The 20,405-nt window shown below is 45.5% G+C and overlaps 1 protein-coding gene across 1 annotated transcript in view; it reads left to right on the top strand.

The window, feature by feature from the left end:
- Nucleotides 1–20,405, top strand: part of ALDH7A1 (aldehyde dehydrogenase 7 family member A1) — a 121,768-nt gene that overhangs the window by 86,596 nt on the left and 14,767 nt on the right. Inside the window, exons 12-16 of the mRNA XM_030193565.1 lie at nucleotides 3,050–3,134; nucleotides 4,165–4,271; nucleotides 9,253–9,369; nucleotides 15,154–15,251; nucleotides 15,451–15,524. Coding sequence (XP_030049425.1) covers nucleotides 3,050–3,134; nucleotides 4,165–4,271; nucleotides 9,253–9,369; nucleotides 15,154–15,251; nucleotides 15,451–15,524 — 481 coding nt within the window. The remainder of the gene's footprint in view (nucleotides 1–3,049; nucleotides 3,135–4,164; nucleotides 4,272–9,252; nucleotides 9,370–15,153; nucleotides 15,252–15,450; nucleotides 15,525–20,405) is intronic.

The following is a 20,405-nucleotide window of genomic DNA, read 5'->3' as shown; positions in this document are numbered from 1 at the left end:
TCTTTCAATTTAAATTCTGTAAAGCAGGCCACTATATCCTTAGGTTGATTAGACCTCCTCAACCCCAGAGCTCGATGTGCCCGCTCTATACGAATGGATGCCTGATTGCATGGTTCCACTGTTGTGGACAGCAGCTGTGCCGCTATCCCCTGCACCACTGCTTCACAGTCAATGAATTCGGGCAATTCAGGCACCCCACGGATGCGAATATTGGAGCGCCTGCTCCTATTCTCCAGATCTTCAACTTTATTCATAAGGAATTTTGTCTTAGCTTTTTGATCCTTCACTTGCTGTTCCATAGTCGATAAGGTCTCCGCATGCTCCTCCAAACCATTTTCGACCTCTGCGACGTGGCTGCCCAGTTCCGAGATTTCTTTTCTTAGGTCAGCGCCCAGCTGCGTGAAATCTTGGCGCATTTCCTTTATGTCAGCTTTGATCTCTTGAAACCATGTGCTGACTTGGGACCATATTTCATATTTCTCCATCTATACTTCCTCCCTTGGTGCTCTGATCTCTTCCCACGGTTTTCAGTATCACCTTTATGCTGATGACTCCCAGATCTACCTCTCCACACCATGGGGTAATACGTGGAAAAATAACAGGCTGTACTGTAATGATGGACTACATCTTTCTGTGAAGGGAAAAAGGATTCTTGGTGAGAAATTCAGACAGTATGTTTCCTTTTGTTTCTAGACATTTAAACTAGAGGGTGGGGATGACAAAAGGAAACAGGGGATTTCAGAAAGTCACCCCCAGAATAAACATGATGGCAGAGGGAAAGGTCATGTAAATATAGAAAAGGAGGAAGTGACGTCACGCCCTGGAATGGCAGCATAAAAGCAGAGCTCCCACTCAACAGCCTTAAAATAGCTATAAAAAGTAGCATGCCACGCCAAATCGAGGATTGAAAATCGCGCCCGGAAGAGCGGAGAGAGCGATAGAGTGGGGTATGCCCGCAGTAAGGAACAAAGTGCCCAACTTATCAGCATTCTCCTATCAGCAGCGGGGACAAACTGCGATGATGCAGGGCGAGGAAAATGGTGCCCGCAAGGCCAGCTTGGGACAGAAAGCGTCTGAACAAACAAGTGGCGATTTAATGAAAGAGGGTCCAGAAACTACTACTACTACTACTACAAATCATTTCTATAGCGCTACCAGTTGTACGCAGCGCTTCACAATTGAACATGAAGAAAAGACAGTCCCTGCTCAAAAGAGCTTACAGTCTAAATCAGGAAAGACAGGACCAATAAGGATAACGGTAGGACAGACAGAAGGACACATAGGGAAAGGGACTATCGAAGAGAGGAAGACAAGATAAAGGTTACGAGCAAGTGACAAGTTAGGAGTCAAAAGCAGCATCAAACAGGTAGGCCTTTAGCCCGGATTTGAAGGCGGCCAGGGATGGAGCTAGACATAACGGCTCGGGAAGCCCATTCCAGGCATAAGGTGCGGTGAGACAAAAGGAACGGAGTCTGGAGTTAGCAATGGAGGAGAAGGGTGCAATTAGGAGAGATTTGCCTAGTGAACGGAGTTCCTGGGAAGGAGTGTAGGGAGAGATGAGGATAGAGAGGTAGTGAGGGGCTGCAGAGTGAATGCACTTATAAGTCAATAAGAGGAGCTTGAATTTTATATGGAAACGGATAGGGAGCCAGTGAAGTGACTTCAGGAGAGGGCTGATATGGGTATAACGACTTTGGCGAAATATTAGTCGTGCAGCAGAATTTTGAACAGATTGAAGAGGAGAGAGGTGGCTGAGTGGAAGACCTGTGAGAAGCAAGTTGCAGTAATCTAAGAGAGAGGTGATGAGTGTGTGGATGAGGGTTCTGATAGCGTGTTCAGGAAGGAAAGGGCGAATTTTGGTGATGATATAAAGGAAGAAACGACAGGTTTTAGCAATCTGTTGAATATGTGCAGAGAAGGAGAGGGAGGAGTCGAAGATGACCCCAAGGTTACGAGCAGATGAGACAGGAATAATGAGCATGTTGTTGACAGAATGGGGGAAGGGGAGAGGTTGGTTTAGGTGGGAAGATAAGGAGCTCAGTTTTGGACATCCAGGTGAGACATCCAGGAAGAAATATCAGAGAGGCAGGCAGATACCTTGGATTGGATTTCTGCCGAGATTTCTGGTGTGGAGAGGTAGATCTGGGAGTCATCAGCATAAAGGTGATACTGAAAACCGTGGGAAGAGATCAGAGCACCAAGGGAGGAAGTATAGATGGAGAAATATGAAATATGGGCCCAAGTCAGCACATGGTTTCAAGAGGTCAAAGCTGACATAAAGGAAATGCGCCAAGATTTCGCGCAGCTGGGCGTGGACCTAAGAAAAGAAATCTCAGAACTGGGCAGCCGCGTCGCAGAGGTCGAAAATGGTTTGGAGGAGCATGGGGAGACCTTATCGACTATGGAACAGCAAGTGCAGGATCAAAAAGCTGAGACAAAATTCCTTATGGATAAAGTTGAAGATCTGGAGAATAGGAGCAGGCGCTCCAATATTCGCATCCGTGGGGTGCCTGAATTGCCCGAATTCACTGACTGTGAAGCAGTGGTGCAGGGGATAGCGGCACAGCTGCTGTCCACAACAGTGGAACCATGCAATCAGGCATCCATTCGTATAGAGCGGGCACATCGAGCTCGGGTTGAAGAGGTCTAATCAACCTAAGGATATAGTGGCCTGCTTTACAGAATTTAAATTGAAAGAAGCAATAATGAAAAAAGCAAGGGTGGCAAGCCCAATCTCATGGAACAACTACCCCATAGAAATCATGCGGGGTTAGCAAACGTCGGCGCTAGTATGGCGCTAACAGCCTCTAGCGCCGGTGTTTGCTTTTGATCATGAGGGTATGAGGGTTTGATCCGTATATCCCACATTCACATGCTGCATCCCAGTGCTTTCAAGAATTTGACTTTGATGCTAGGAAGAAGTTGCAGAATTGCTGAACTTGTATTTTTTTAAGTACATTTTGTTTCTCAGTTGCTAAGGGAATTGAAGCACTGCTTGTGTGTGGTTTTGTCATATAACTGAATTCTGTATCAAATGTATGTTTTCTAGTTCTTACATGAACGCATTCATGATGAAATAGTTGGAAAACTTGCAAGTGCTTATGCACAGGTGCGCATCGGAGATCCCTGGGACTGTAAGTATATTTCTTGCTATTTCTAATGACCTCATTTTTTCTTTGTTGGAACAAAGTTGTTGAGACGCAAACTGCACTGCTAGAGCCATCCCCCTGGCTTTTTGGAAGCACATTTCTGAGCAGCAGGGGTCTTGCTGTAGTAGGATATTTTGTCCACTGCAGGCTCCTAGTGGCGTCTGTAACCTAGCAAATAAAGAAACATATAACATCTTTAATAAACATGAAACGAGAGATAACACTGCTAAAAGGCTGGCTTTCAAAGGGTTTTTGGCATCTAAGGCTGGCTTTCAAAGGGGTTTTGGCATCTAACCCCCTCTGTTTACTAAGCTATGTGGCAATGCAGTCACAGCCCATTCAAAGTGAATGGGCATGTCGGCATTAGCGCACCGCCAGCTCTAGCATGGCTTAGTAAACGGGGGGGGGGGGGATGTAAATATGAGAGTTAAGCACCTAAATTAGCTTAAAAAGTGGGTGGGTTTAGGGCAGGGAATAAGAGTTATGTGCCTAGTGGAGATTCAATTGAACACTTAACATTTAGGTTCCCCAAGTAAAAGGCCAAATTTTGTAGGAACTAAAAGTTTTCAGGTGCTTGATACAATGTACTTTTTACATCCTGTATTCAGCAGCAGTTGCTTGTGGGTTTCCATCCTTCTGTAGAACAGCTGCTCACACTTCTGCTTTGTCTTTCCACTAGAGCAGAGATTTTCAATCCAGTCTTCTGGACACACAAGGCCAGTCTGCTTTTCAAGGTATCCACAATGTATATTTCTGAGATAGATTTGCATAAAATTGAGGCAATGCATACAGACGTGGATATCCTGAAAACCTGGCTGGCTGGGGGTGCCCCCAGGACTGGGTTGAGAACCCCTGCCCTAAGGAATGTTGGCTGTCTTCCTAAATAACTTTTAGAGCTTGGCAGGTTCATTAGGCATTTTGATGTTTGGTTTTTCTAAGTAGCTGTTTAACCTGGAGGGAAGCGTTAACACCCTCTTTTTGCTTATGCCTTTGTTCCCTGATGCTTGCCTTGTAGCTGACACTCTGTATGGACCTCTCCACACTAAGAAAGCAGTGCAGATGTTCCTAGATGCTGTGGAGCAGGCTAAGCGGGAAGGTGGGAAAGTGATCTATGGAGGCAAGGTAACTACTGCTGCTCTGGACATAAGAACAACTAATGTAATTTTGTTGATCGGGAAAGCTCAAACCACGCCCCCATGAAATTTGGATGTGGTGAAAATCTCTATATGTAGCTGATCTGCACAATGCAGATGCCTCTGTTTACAGATGGAGATGCTTGTAAAATAAGGGCTTTAGTTTATTTAAAAGTATTTCCCTCATTTTTTGTTATAATTGTGCAAAAGTGCTACATAATCTGTATACTTTGGAAAGTAGTGCATGCAGATTTATCTCATGCAAATTCATTGCCGATATCCTGAAAACCTGACTGGCTGGGTGTGTCCTGAGGATTGGATTGAGAATCACTGGAATAGAGAAAAGATAGATGAATAATAATGTATAAAATATTGATAAAGAGAATATATCTTTCTGTGCCTCCTGCACAATGTTATAAGAACCATCTTCTGCATGTACATGTGGAAAAAGCTTTATATAATTACCCATTATAGGGATTAATTCTAGAACTGGGCGCCCACTTTCTGCAGGCCATGAGCCTGTTCTATAAGACCACTGGTCTTACGTGCATACGCGCATAAATGTTCTTATAGTTTAAGTCACATTGACATGCCTACATTTAAGCACATGCACCTATGGCAGGACAGTGACTGGTGTAAACTTGACATGTATGCACTTAAGGTATCCTGTAAACTAAGGGGTGAATATTCAGCCAGCGGCAGTGAGCGTTTTGCTGACTGCTTTTGGTGTAATTCCTAGATATTAATACTGGGCTTCAGTATTGAATATCTGGTTTATGCAGCACTGGCTAACACAAAGCCAGTTAAGTCGATATTCAGAACTTAACTGTACAGAGTAACCACATAAATGGGACCGCATAAAACACAGTCCTGTCTTTATGTGGCGCTACCCCCAAAAAGCTTTTCTCTGTTCCTAGAAAATAGTTTTAACGAACCTGTCCCTTTCAACACTTGTAGACAGTCACCATCATTATTGCTCATGGCAGGGTGTGAGTTCCACATTCAGCTCCTTTAAAGAACTCAGAGTCAACTGTCATGGCTCCTTCTGTCACACTTGTCACATTTGTCTAACATCTCTTGCGGGGAGCTTCAAAACCCATGGAAATTTCAAAAAATCTTAAATTCACATTCTGAATAACGTTCTCCATATTTTTTAAAACAAACGTCAGGCCCTTTGTTAAATGATTGTACCATCGTTATGAAGTGGTCTGATCCAAAATTTCTATCTTCCCCATAGCCAAATTAAGTTTTAATAATTCCTCATCATGCAATGAAACCTTAGTCTCCAAAGATTAATTTGAAGCCCTGTATCGTTAATAACTGGGAGAAGTGGTTTTGCCAAGTCTGAAATAACTAACCATATGAAATCAAGAGACATGTCTGCTGTTTCATCAGAAGCATATGTTTCAAAACAGAGGGAGCATTAACCACAGTACAACCTCTACCTCAATCTCAGTTCCAGTAGGCATCTGGGAGAGGCTTCTACCACCAGCAGACTACACTATTTCTCCCCAGCACCAACATGCTGCACTGCAACTTCTTCAGCTGGGACCTCAAGTAGCCCTGGCTCTCTCCCTGCCTCTCTTACAGCCCTGGCTTCAAGACCTAGGGAACTAGCCACAGCTGGCTGCAGGGATAGAGTACACAGGCTCAAAGACACTTCTGGCCCCACAAACTGTTCTAGTCCTCCTCCAACAGTACCCTGCCTCAGCAGACAGTGCTCTGGATTTCCCACCTGCTCTCCACTGTGGATCCATAAATCATTCCAAAGGGTCAACAAGAGGCACAGCGGATACCTATGTGCCCACCTTTTTGCTTCTGCATACAGGCAAAATTATTAGGAAAAAAGGTAAGGGCTCTGCAGCTGAGTACCTACAGTCTTGTAAAACTAGAATGTTTGCAGTTCTGATGGTACCCAGAGGAGAGACACCTATGAGACATATTTTTCTCTAGGTGGTCCCTACAGCATAGCAATAATTACTATACAGCAGCAGCTAGTCTGTCTGGGTGGGGGGAGAACAGTGTGGCAGTGGCTGACCGTATAGCATCATGCCCAGACTAAGCAGGACACACAGCTGTTCAGGCACATGTGAGGAACAGATTTGGCATCGCACATGATAATGTGGGCCCAACAGAAAGCCACAGACTGCATGACCAGTACAAGGCAGATCAGTTCCAGATTCCTCTGAAGCTCTGTCTGCAGTACATATATTTACGTCTAGGGGGGGTCAGTACACACCTACCTCTGTCCCTTAGGCTATGCTCACATTAAAGACTGTTCCTGCAAGATTGTATACAAATGTCAGTTTATTAGTAGCAATAAATTCCTAGTAGTCATTCTTTTATAAATCTAATCACTAATAATTATGTCTTAGATAAACAAAACCAAACATGACCAGTACCAACTTGGTCTTACCTCACATTTAACAGAGCAATAAACACCATAGGCGCCGACTCCGTGGGTGCTCGAGCACCCCCAATATTTTGACCTGCTTGCCCTCTTCTCCCTCAACAGTCCTCCGTCCTTGCCTTCCTGTTGCCCGGAATTTAAAACTCATCTTACCTCTGTCCCGGCAGCAGTGAAAGGCGAGCAGGCTCGGCTTCAGCCTTCCCTTCTCTCTCAGCTCTAGTTCCGCCCTCGCGGAAATAGGAAATGAGGGCGGGACCAGAGCCGAGAGAGAAGGGAAGGCTGAAGCCGAGCCTGCTCGCCTTTCACTGCTGCTGGGACTGAGGTAAGGTGAGTTTTAAATTCTGGGCGGCAGGAAGGCGAGGATGGAGGTCTGTTGTGGGAGAAGAGTTTGGGCTGGGGTTGGGACTGGCATTCGGAGGAGAGGGGGGCCTGTAACTCTGAGGAGGAGGGGGCCTGGAACTCAGAGGAGGGGGGGCCTGGAACTTGGAGGAGAGGGGGGCTGAAAAGGGGCAGGTGGTGTTTGAGGCGAGTTACTGGACATGGAGGGGAAGGGAGAGAGAAGAAATCGCTGGACATGGAAGAGAGGGCAGGGGAGAGATGAGACTTGTTGGACATGGATGGAGGGAAGGGAGGGCAGGGGACAGAGGAGAATTTGCTGGACATGGATGATAGGGGAGAGAAGAGAATTGCTGGATATGAATGGAGGAGAGGGCAGGGGAGAGAAAAGAATTGCTGGATATGAATGGGAGGGGAGAGGGGGGGGGAATGCACCACCTGTAAAAAAAAAAAAAAAAAAAAAAAAAATTCACCCCCAATCATTTTGAAAAGTTGGCTCCTATGATAAACACACTCCTAACTACCCAAATCTAAAAGAATTAAAACAGGCTCCCAACCTCCGATTCCAGGAATGACCAAGAGCAGAATGATCATGTTACAGACTCTTATTTCTGTTTGATAAATGTTTTGGGCTGTTCTTTCAAAAACAAGGTCAATTTCATATCCAAATTTGTCATCAGCTTTAAGCACAGTGCCACATGACATGGGCCTATGGGGACAATGAAGTAATCTTTTCAGCCCAAACCTGCATGACAGAAATATAGCAAGATCATATTCTGATTCACAGTTGTAAATTCTATTAGATTAATCTGAATTTGTTGAAATAAAACAAATATTTTCCTGAAATTTGTTCTCCAGAGTATTCTGTGCAGGGTCCAGGATGCCCTGCCTATGACAGTGACCTGGATATGTTCTGTGTAGTAGGTTTAGAAGGTGCCATATTAAGTGGAAATCCCTGAATAGAGGTTTATAGTGATAGAGATGGCAACAGTGTAATCAAGCACTGAAACATCTTTTGTTAAACCTTCTCCTGTGTTTTTGGAAGAATGATTAAACCTGCAGTCTATATCTTTGGTATAGCTCTCACCATGGGCTGTTGGCCTTTTGGTAATGAAGTCAGATATATCAGAAAATAACTGGATTTGAGAGAGTCTGAAAAGCTTTAAGAAATAAAAACACCGAATTCACAAATGTTACATTATGTTTGTTTATTAAAATACTTGATATACTGCAAAATGAATAAATATCTTACGTAGACTGTATAAGTGAAATTAACACATTCCAATCTGATGGCGGTAATAGTACACTGTATGGATGCTTGTGGGTGGTGGTGGTTGAACTTGTCTAAAGCATGCATGTATCATAATTCTCACACAGTTACCTGCTAGTCTCAATTAGTTTGGCATTAATTTTAAGATGTTGGGGCCAGGTGTATAGCAAAAACCCTCCAAGTCAGTTTGCTTTCCACCTAGACGGTGAGACATGGGGAGAAGAGGTGAAATCTAGCTGTAAGTGACTAGAAGAAGAGAGAAAAGAGAGAGGGAAGAAGACAGGAGGAGGTAGAAGAAATAGAAAGGAGACCCTGGAAAAGGACTTGGGAGAAGACCAACAGCACAAAGCAAAAAAGAGACCGGGGCCTGTTTAATTAGAAACCAAAATGAAGTAGCACAGCCTTTGTCTAAAGATTTTAATACTTTGCAAGTTCAGGAAAGGAGAAATAGCCCTAACAGAGAATAATGTGCAGTTGAAAATCTTCTGGGCAAAGCATGGTGGTGTTTTAGTTTGAAAGGGCTAAATTCAGTGTTTGGGCAAAGGAACTACAGCACTTTTTGCACAAGATGTTGGTTTGCCCACTGAAGAATATTTTTTGGCTTTCCAGGCTTTGGTTTATTATTTGGGGGTGATTTGATTGTCTTTTCATCATAACACTACAAAGCAGTGTACAGTATTAATAGGGACACAGCACCCAGTGAACACAAGAAGAAAGTAGTATTAACAAGGAAACATGAGGAAAAGCATAAAAGGAACAGGCCATTCATTTCAAAAGCAGCATTGGTTGGGGATGGAAAGTTTTCCTTAAACTGGAACAGTTACAGGAATGGGTGTAATTTTGAAGTTTCTGCACATTGCACTAGGAAATGAGCCAAACCATTTTGCCATTAAATACAAAATAAACAAAAAATCTATTTATCTAAATGAAACCTTCTCTTGTTCTTGTTTGCAGGTAATAGAGCGTCCTGGAAACTATGTTGAGCCAACGATTGTGACAGGGCTTCCACACAATTCCCCCATTGTGCACACTGAGACCTTTGCCCCCATTCTCTACGTTCTGAAATTTAAGGTATTGGATGGGAATTGGAGTTGTGGAGGGGGGGGGGGGGGAAGAGTGCAAACTGCACCAGAGCTTTATAGAAGGACTTTAGTTTTAAATTTTATTGCATAGTAAGCAAGAATAAAAACCGCATAAAACTTGGCTTGAGATTCATTTAGGATGCTCAAAAACGAATACATAGAATAATTCACGGTTAACTAATTACCATGGCTGCACTTTACTTGTGTCTCAAGGCTTTTTGTTATATAAGAAACGGAGAGTTGTCTAATAAGAAATTGGGCATTATGCACCTATTTAGGAGCACTTGATAAGCAGATGCCTACATTTCTTTATATAGAATTCTAGTGGTGTAGCTACGTGGGGCCACGGGGGCCTGGGCCCCCGTAGATTTGGCCCTGGACCCCCCTACCAATGACTCTCTCTCGACCCCCCCCCCCCCCCACCGCCAACCCTCCCCCGCCGTCGCCGTGGGCTACCTTTGCTGGCGGGGGGAGTTAGGAGTTAAAAACAGCCTAAAAAAGGTGGGCTTTTAGCCTAGATTTGAAGGCAGCCAGAGCGGGAGAATAGAAAAACAAGCATGGCAGGATTAATCAAACAAGCATGCTGCCTTCCCCCTTGTACTATAAATAAATGTTAGTTTAAATCTTTTTATTAAAGATTCAAAAGTGTACAAATCTGAGAAAGCAACAACAGTGAATACAGAACAACTACACTGTCAACCAATAAACAACAAGTGGTTTAACCATATTCATAAGCAAGTGGACCAAAAAATTATAAAGTATGCAACTGAGGGGTTGTTTTCTTATCCTCCTCAGTCATCCAATTCGTTGGTGAAACCTCCCCACGTATGAAATCTGTACCTCAACTCCAGCCTCATCCAAACTAAACCAACCCCCTCCCCCCACACATACACACCTCTGAAAGAAGAAAAAAAATCCCAACTTACTACTACTACTACTACTAACTAGCATTTCTAAAGCGCTACTAGGGTTACGCAGCGCTGTACAATTTAAACATAGAAGGACAGTCCCTGCTCAAAGAGCTTACAATCTAAAAGACAAGAAAACAATCTAAAGACAAGTGAACAATCTAGAGGACGAGTGAACAGTTAGTCTGATAGGGTGGATAGATTGGGGTATTTTATATATCTCGAGTGGTTAGGCGCCGAAGGCAGCATTGAAGAGGTGAGCTTTAAGCAGAGATTTGAAGATGGGTAGGGAAGGGGCATGGCGTATGGGTGAAGGAAGATTGTTCCAGGCATGGGGTGAGGCAAGGCAGAATGGGCGGAGTCTGGAGTTGGCAGTGGTGGAGAAGGGTACTGAGAGAAGGGCTTTGTCCTGTGAGCGGAGGTTACGGGCGGGAACATAGGGGGAGATGAGGGTGGAGAGGTAGTGAGGAGCCGCGGACTGAGTGCATTTGTAGGTAAGGAGGAGGAGCTTGAATTGTATGCGATAACTGATCGGAAGCCAGTGAAGTGATTTGAGGAGAGGGGTGATATGAGTATATCGGTTTTGGCGGAATATAAGACGTGCAGCAGCGTTCTGAACTGAATGAAGGGGGGATAGATGGCTGAGTGGGAGGCCGGTGAGGAGTAAGTTGCAGTAATCAAGGCGAGAGGTAATGAGAGCGTGGACGAGAGTTCTGGTGGTGTGCTCAGAGAGGAAAGGGCGAATTTTGCTGATGTTGAAGAGGAAGAAGCGACAGGTCTTGGCAGTCTGTTGGATATGCGCAGAGAAGGAGAGGGAGGAGTCGAAAATGACTCCGAGGTTGCGGGCAGATGGGACAGGGAGGATAGGGGTGTTATCAACAGAGATAGAGAGTGGAGGAAGAGGAGAAGTGGGTTTAGGAGGAAAGACGAGGAGCTCGGTCTTGGACATGTTCAGCTTCAGGTGGCGGTTGGACATCCATGCCGCAATGTCGGATAAACAGGCCGATACCTTGGCCTGGGTCTCCACGGTGATGTCAGGTGTGGAGAGGTATAGCTGGGTGTCATCAGCATAAAGATGATACTGAAAACCATGAGACGAGATCAGCGAGCCCAGGGAAGAGGTGTAGATTGAGAAGAGAAGGGGTCCAAGGACAGATCCCTGGGGAACTCCAACAGATAGTGGGATGGGAGTGGAGGAAGATCCATGGGAGTGTACCCTGAAGGTGCGGTGGGAGAGATAAGAGGAGAACCAGGAGAGGACAGGGCCTTGGAACCCAAAAGAGGACAGCATGGCAAGAAGTAAATCATGGTTGACAGTGTCAAACGCGGCGGAAAGATCGAGGAGGATGAGGATGGAGTAGTGACCTCTGGATTTGGCCAGGAGCAGGTCGTTGCAAACTTTAGAGAGTGCTGTTTCTGTCGAGTGCAGAGGGCGAAAGCCGGATTGAAGTGGATCGAGGATGGCATGAGAGGAGAGAAAGTCAAGGCAGCGGCTGTGAACAGCGCGCTCAAGTATTTTGGAAAGGAAGGGTAAAAGAGAGATGGGGCGGTAGTTGGAGGGGCAGGTAGGGTCAAGTGAAGGTTTTTTGAGGAGAGGTGTGACAACGGCGTGCTTGAAGGTGTCAGGGACAGTTGCAGTGGAGAAAGAGAGGTTGAGGATGCGACAGATGGCGGGGGTGACAGTATGGGAGATGGTGTTGAGTAGGTTGGTGGGGATGGGATCAGAGGAACAGGTGGTGCATTTCGAGGAGGAAAGAAGGCGGGAAGTTTCATCCTCGGTGATCTCAGGAAAAGAGGAGAAAGAGACCTGGGTAGGTTGGTTGATGGAGAGGGTTAAAGGGTGAAGAGGAGGTGGTGGCTTGGTCGTGAACTCAAGGTTGATCTTTTGCACTTTGTCGCGGAAATAGTCGGCCAGTGATTGAGGAGAGAGAGAAGGGGGAGTAGGAGCGGGGGGCACTTTTAGGAGGGAGTTAAGGGTGGTGAAGAGACGACGAGGGTTGGAGCTGAGAGAATTGGTCAATTGGGTGTAATAGTCCTGTTTTGCACGGAATAGGGAGGAGTGGAGGGAGGATAGCATGAATTTGTAGTGGAGGAAGTCTGGAAGGGTACGAGATTTCCTCCAGAGGCGCTCAGCGGATCGGGTGCAGGAGCGAAGGTAACGGATGCAAGGAGTCAGCCAGGGCTGGGGATTGGTGCGCTTTGTGGGACGGGAGATGGATGGCGCAAGGGTGTTCAAAGCAGAGGAGAGAGCGGTAATGTAGGCGGAGACCGCTTTGTCGACAGTTTCGGAGGACATGATGGAGGGGAGGAGATTAGAGATAGTAGATGATAAGGTGGAGGGGTCAATAGCCTGGAGGTTCCTGGAGGTGGTGGTTAAAGTTGGACGGGGTGGAGGGGGGGGGGGTGAAGAAGTGTGAATGTGATCAGGTGATGATCGGAGAGAGGAAGAGCTGAGACGTGGAAATTGGAGGGTGAGCTGGAGGAGGAGAGGACGAGGTCAAGACAATGGCCGTCACGATGAGTAGGGGTGGTGGAGCACAGCTGGAGGTTGAAGGAGGATGTTAGGGTGAGGAACTTAGAAGCATGGGGGTCGGATAGGTCATCAGCATGTACGTTAAAGTCTCCGAGAATGAGGGACGGAGATGAGGGGTCAAGAAAGACAGAGAGCCAAGCATCAAAGTCGGTAAGGAAGGAAGGGAAGGATTTATCAGGGGGGCGGTAAATGACTGCCACTCTGAGTGGTAGCGGGTAGAATAGCCGGATGGAATGGGCTTCAAAGGATGAGAAGCAGTGAGACTGCGGTAGGTGGAGGGGTTGGAAACTACAGGAGGGTGAGAGTAGTAGCCCAACGCCTCCGCCGCGGCCAATTGGGCGGGGCATGTGGGAGAAGAGATAGCCTCCATGGCAGAGGGCTGCAACGGAGGCAGAGTCTTCCGGGGAGAGCCAGGTTTCGGTTAGGGCGAGCAGTTGAAGGGAGCGAGAGATAAAGAGATCGTGGGTGAGAGGCAGTGTGAAATGGGGAGCCCCTCCCTCCCTTTTCCAGAAAGGAGTTAAAATGAGTTTAAAATAAGACTGTGTGCTTTATGGGACAGTGATTGAATATAAAATTCCTAAAACCAACAAAATATTTTTTCCATTTTAAATAAGATTTAGCCTGTCTGTGCCCTCCCCGGGCAAATCAGAATAATGTAAACATATTACTAAAATAAATTGAACAACCAAAAAGCCATAAAGGCAGTCTTTAGTTCCAAGAGAAGCAGTTGCAGTGTTATGTTGACTTAACATTTTACAGGATTAGTAGACATTGCAGTTCTACCCTGCAGACACAATGTACTACTCACCTTGCTATCTGCAGGTCAAACTGCAATGTTAGAAATGAAAAACCTCTCCAAATTGACCTTTACACTGACAAAGAGGCATTAGAACAATATAGATCTCAATCAGTAGTATAAATACATTTTACAATTCCTATAAATTGCACCTCACATAGGTCTGACTGCAAAGGAAAAAGCAGCACGTAAGTGCAAAGTGATGCATGTGGGTAAGAGGAACCCGAATTATAGCTACGTCTTGCAAGGTTCCGCGTTAGGAGTTACGGATCAAGAAAGGGATCTGGGTGTCGTCGTCGATGATACGCTGAAACCTTCTGCTCAGTGTGCTGCTGCGGCTAGGAAAGCGAATAGAATGTTGGGTGTTATTAGGAAGGGTATGGAGTCCAGGTGTGCGGATGTTATAATGCCGTTGTATCGCTCCATGGTGCGACCGCACCTGGAGTATTGTGTTCAGTACTGGTCTCCGTATCTCAAAAAAGATATAGTAGAATTGGAAAAGGTACAGCGAAGGGCGACGAAAATGATAGTGGGGATGGGACGACTTTCCTACGAAGAGAGGCTGAGAAGGCTAGGGCTTTTCAGCTTGGAGAAGAGATGGCTGAGGGGAGATATGATAGAAGTGTATAAAATAATGAGTGGAATGGATCGGGTGGATGTGAAGCGACTGTTCACGCTATCCAAAAATACTAGGACTAGAGGGCATGAGTTGAAGCTACAGTGTGGTAAATTTAAAACGAATCGGAGAAAATTTTTCTTCACCCAACGTGTAATTAGACTCTGGAATTCGTTGCCGGAGAACGTGGTACGGGCGGTTAGCTTGACGGAGTTTAAAAAGGGGTTAGATAGATTCCTAAAGGACAAGTCCATAGACCGCTATTAAATGGACTTGGAAAAATTCCGCATTTTTAGGTATAACTTGTCTGGAATGTTTTTACGTTTGGGGAGCGTGCCAGGTGCCCTTGACCTGGATTGGCCACTGTCGGTGACAGGATGCTGGGCTAGATGGACCTTTGGTCTTTCCCAGTATGGCACTACTTATGTACTTATGTACTTATAAGAAGTGCTGTTCACTGATTGTTGCTGATTTGAGAACCATGTATGGGGGTTGTGGGGGGAGGAATAGACTGCTGCAGGTAGTGGTGGCTTTGGCCCCCCCGCCCCTTCAACTGCTACCACCACTGTTCTTTCTACTAGCTGTTGACTTACCAGGGCAAACGTCTGCCTTGAGAGCCATTGAATTAGCACAACATTTGGGCTCTAGGTACGTCTAGTTTGCCTATGCCTTAATCCTGTTCTGTAGCCAAATACATTCAAGTGTTGCTATGTTGTGACATCTTCAAGCATGAGAAAAGCTTCACTGCTTTTGCCGAGGAGCCTGAAGTTTGTAAATGAAGACTGGTTGTTCAAACATAATGCTGGATTTTCCAAATAATAAATTCCTGTAATTTGATGGAACAGTTTTCAGTAGGTTTCTTCATATTATAGTAAATTGTTTGGCTTTGAAAATTATTACATATTTTCTTATCTTTATAGTCTGAAGAGGAAGTCTTTGCTTGGAATAATGAAGTGAAACAAGGCCTGTCCAGCAGTGTGTTTACTAAAGATTTGGGCAGAATCTTCCGATGGCTTGGGTATGATCTTTTTTTGCCACCTTTTTACACTGAGAAATTGCTAATATAATTCTTTTGCATTGGTTCAGCATACCTGTAGTTTCATCTCTTGTTTGCAAAGAGTTGTGATTAGATGTTGATTGGAAAACAAATTAAAGTGTTCTGTCAAAGTTCTGCCAAAAATATTTTCAACCTTATGTACCTCCATATTTACTCCTAGACCTAAAGGATCAGACTGTGGTATTGTAAACGTCAACATTCCAACCAGTGGTGCGGAGATTGGAGGAGCTTTTGGTACGTTGCTTATTCTTCTTTCTTCGATTATGTTTGTGTTTTGTAAGCCAGAAATCTGCAGAACAGAAATACACATCACTAGTGCCTCATATTTATATCTACCACCGCTATAGAGTTAATTAGAAAGAGAAATCCTTGCCAATGCTTAGTTGTCAAGCCACTAGTTAAGAACTCACTGGCAGTGAGAGACAACACTGGGCTTAGTATGTAAAAAATGGAGATAATGATACTGAAATTATAGTAGAGGACAACTGAAGTCCCTTATACTGTGTAGTTCAGCATTACCACTGGATCAGAATTAAACCATACTGGGCCTGAGTTTAGGTATAGCCAACACTGGCAGCTGCCTGGGGGTGCCAGATTTCGAAGGCACCGAGTACCCAAGCCAGAGAGGAGCTGCTCCACCTAACTGTAGGGTTCTGTGTATGTGTTGCTTCAAACATAGTAACATAGTAAATGACGGCAGATAAAGACCTGTACGGTCTATCCAGTCTGCCCAACAATCATGGGGAGAAGCTTACCCAGGGAAATCACCTGGAACATTTTTTTGACCAGGAATATGTTCAGGGCCCTTAGGACTAGGATGGGACGAAACCCTCCTAGTTTCGTGGGAACAAGGAAGTACCTAAAATAGAACCATTCCTTTCTTCACCTGGTGGCACAGGTTCAACCTCATTGGCCTGTTGAAGGACAGAGATTTCTTCTACAAGTACCTGCTTGTGCTGAGAGCTGATGAACGATCTTCTCAGTGGGCAATTTGGTAGTCTTTGACACAAATGTAGGGCATAACCAAGACTATTTGAAAAACCCACTGGTCAGAGGTTACAAGGGGGCCATCTGGGCTGGAAAAAATTCAGCCTCCCTCCTACTGATAGGCTGTCCGAGATGGTTACTTGGAGTGCAGCTATGCTGTCCTGGAGCCAGTTAAAACCTCATCCCTTTCTTCGACTAGGTAGCCTTCTGAGACTTCTGTGGTTGGGACTGGCGAGGCCAAGAATGCTGGGCCTGGGGGTTCTGGGCAGAGCGAGAAGGCAGCTGAAAACCTACACCATTGAAAGTAGCGTCACTGCCTAGGCCCACTTGTAAACCTCATAGATGAGGCTGGAGGCTTCCAAGACAGGGACTGGATGTTATTGGTATGGTTTTTTATTTTTTTTGTTACATTTGTACCCCGCACTTTCCCACTCATGGCAGGCTCAATGCGGCTTACATGGGGCAATGGAGGGTTAAGTGACTTGCCCAGAGTCACAAGGAGCTGCCTGTGCCTGAAGTGGGAATCGAACTCAGTTCCTCAGTTCCCCAGGACCAAAGTCCACCACTCTAACCACTAGGCCACTGTTTCTTTATGAGGTCTCCAGAAAGAATATCGCCTCAGCAAGGCACTTCGCCAACTTGTCGTGAACCACTGGTTCTAGGTCAGAGACACGCAGCCATGAGAGTCTGTGCATCCCCACACACATGGCGCGGAGTCTGTAGGGGTGACACTATTCCTAATGCAGTGGCCTGACAACCTGAGGAACTGGGTTCGAGTCCCACTGCAATTCCTTGTGACTCTGGGCAAGTCACTTAACCAACAATTGCCCCAGGTACAAAATAAGTACCTGTACATAATATGTACACCCCTTTGTAACCACAGAAAGGCGGTATATCAAATCCTATCCCCTTTCTTTTCCCTTTCTGGTTCCTCAGTCTTTGGGATGTCTGCCCCACCCCAGTTTTTTTGGGATCTGCTGGCTGATCTTGCCTATAGGCAATGCTTTGTCAAGGCCTGTGATGAAGGGCACAAATTTACTCCCAGCCTACTAGTTCCTCTCATTTGCGATGGCAAAGCGGGGAAGGTGCCAGAGGGCGAATCACTTAATGCAGCCCTTTTTATGGGTGCCAAAATCCTAAATTCCTTAATAGAACACAGATTTTAGACTTTAGGAGGTCAGACTTTAGGAAAGTGAATTATATTAAGGAAGCCTTGTCAAGAATTGGGAATTTAGGAGACAAGGCAACATCACAGAAAATAATTTATAGAAAATATTGAAATAGCGGCAAATCATTTGTAGAGCACATTAACAGTGGAAGAGAATTAAAAGACGACTATGAGTCACCAAAGCAGTAGGTGGAAAAGAGTGAAAAGAATAACATCTAAAACAATCAGGCAGACTTGAAAAGAGGAGGACCAGCAGATTTACAAGACGAAACAAAGAGCAGTTACATTGGGAAATGGAGAGAGACACTGCTCATTCAGCAAAGGCAGGGGAAAAGACCTTTGCAGAAGAATAAGGTCCCTCTCCAGAGAGGCAGTGTCAGAAAGATTAAGAGTGAAGTTTGAAATGCCCGTGCAGAAGAGTACTTGCTATTGCTGATTGTGATGTATAGAGTGAGGACTTGGTATTGGTAAAGCTTAGTGTAGTTCAGAACCCTGAGAAGGGAGGGTCAGTTTTAAGCATCAAAGATCATAACCTGTGGATTTCAAAACTGATAAGTGTTAGATGAATGTTACATCGCGATCACTAACTGATAAACTGCTTCTTTTAGAGCCTGGCAATGTTTGTTTTGAGAATTTAGGGCCCGATATTCAAAAGAAAAAAAGCTGGGTTCCTATGTTAGGCTCCTAAGTTTGTGCCCTATTTTTGGCCAGACTTAGAAGTATTCCAGTTGAAAATTAATCTTAACTTTAGGGGATTAAAAGTTTTATGTTCATAAATTTAGGCCTGTCATTTGTTTGCCTAGATTTACGAGCCTAGCATTGAAAACCAGTGCTAAAGTTCTAACTTCTTTTTTCCTGCTCTAAATGGCCCCTGTTGCCACCCACATTTCATACTTTTAAATTTAGTAGTTTATTGCAGTTTTAAGTGTAAAATTAAGTACTTTTTCTATAGTAAATTTTCAAAGAGGCCAATTTAATATCGGGCCCATAATGGAAAAGCAGGAAATTAGCTGTATTAGAAAATGCTATATAAACTGGTATCTGAAGCCAGAACTAATGTGATTCTGGGGCCCTTTTACCAAATGTCAGTAAAAGGTGGCCCGCGGTGGCGTCAGTGCATGGGATTGCCGCACGCTGAGGCTGCCTTTTTTAAAAGGGCCAGTAAATGGCCATGTGATAATTAAAAATGCCATGCATTAATTAAAAACTCCCTGCTGGAGCCCTTACTGCCTCACATTGTAAGGAGAGGATGATGAACCAAAAGCCAAGGATATGTAAACACATTACTATTTACTAAGTAGTGTTCACGGTATTAGCACAGTTGAAAATAGATGGGACAGTTAGAATTAATGGAGTATAGAAATACTGTATCCCTCGCAACACAGTTCAGCTTATCACATGAAACAGGAGAGGGTCTGAGACACCAGAGGGGATGCAATACCACTGCATAGTGTTGGAACAAGGAGGTAGCAGAAAATAACATAGTTAAGGGGTCCTTTTACTCAGGGGCGTAGCCAGATTTTGGCGGGAGGGGGGTCCAGAGTCCGAGGTGAGGGGGCACATTTTAGCACCCCCAGCCATTATCGACCCGCCGACCCCCCCCCCCCCCCCCCGCTGCTGCCAACTTTGACAACCCCTGCCGACGACCCTCTCGACCCTCCCTCCTGCCGCCAACCCTCCCCGCCGTTGCTTAACTTTGCTGGCAGAGGACCCCAATCCCCGCCAGCTGAGGTCCTCTTCTTCCCGCGAAGGCTTTGTCCTGTTTCTGACGTCCTGCACATTGTACGTGCAGGACGTCAGACTCACAGAAACAGAACAAAGCCTTCGCGGGAAGAAGAGGACCTCCTTGGCTGGCGGGGATTGGGGTCCCCCGCCAGCAAAGGTAGCCCACGGCGACGGCGGGGGAGGGTTGGCAGCAGGAGGGGGGGTCGAGAGGGTCATTGGCAGGGGGGTCCAGGGCCAAATCTACAGGGGCCCAGGTCCCCCTGGCCCCACGTAGCTGCGCCATTGCTTTTACTAAGGCTTAGCACATGCTAATGGAATTAGTGTATACTAAGTTGTCCTTTTACTAAGGTGCGCTAACAGATTTAGCGCTTTCTAATGATTAGCAAATGCTAAGTGATAAGATGCCCATAATGGGCATCTTATAATTTAGCACAACTTAGTAAAAGGACCCTTAAGAGCCTTGTGGCCTGACAATGTAAAATATGACTTGCAGCATTTAGTGCTGCACTAATTCTGTTAAAACATGCTAAGCTTTGGCAAAAGGGCCCCTTAGTTTGGTCTCAATGGTGAGCAAAGCAGCTAAGATATCTGCAGGATAGAGTATTGCGGTATGGCTATTTAGTGTGGTGTGCTGTGGACTGCCATTTAGAGGCCAAATGTGTGGTGAAGGCATGTAACCCACAGGAGGCAAATAGGAAGCTAAGCAGGAACCTGGGTTCAATTTGCAGCTCAGGTCTTTGCTCCTTGGGCCAGCCGGGATTGTGGGTGCTGCGGTGGGGACAAGGGAGTTGGTCACTGCACCTTAGGGATGTCGATAGCTGTATTTAGGGCCTATGATTTCAGGGTTCCAGAATGGCTGGACTAAAGTAAATTGGGAAGGGATATAAAATAAAAAGTGCAGTACTATGGAGCAGGTGGGGGAAGAGGGGTTGGTGGTTGGGAGGTGAGGGTAGTGGAGGGCAGACTTATACGGTCTGTGCCAGAGCCGGTGATGGGAGGCAGGACTGGTGGTTGGGAGGCGGGAAATACTGCTGGGCAGACTTGTACGGTCTATGCCCTGAAAAAGGCAGATACAAATCAAGGTAAGGATACACATATGAGTTTATCTTGTTGGGCAGACTGGATGGACTGTGCAGGTCTTTTTCTGCCGTCATCTACTATGTTACTATGTTACTACGGTATGTAGCCAGTTATGTATTTGATTCATGGCGATATAATTTCATAAGGGGATGGTC

The sequence above is a fragment of the Microcaecilia unicolor genome, chromosome 2 (assembly GCF_901765095.1).
Source record: "Microcaecilia unicolor chromosome 2, aMicUni1.1, whole genome shotgun sequence".
In the NCBI taxonomy this organism is placed as follows: domain Eukaryota; kingdom Metazoa; phylum Chordata; class Amphibia; order Gymnophiona; family Siphonopidae; genus Microcaecilia; species Microcaecilia unicolor.
The sequence above is the reverse complement of the archived record's forward strand: the minus strand, read 5'-3'. Positions and strand labels throughout refer to the sequence as shown.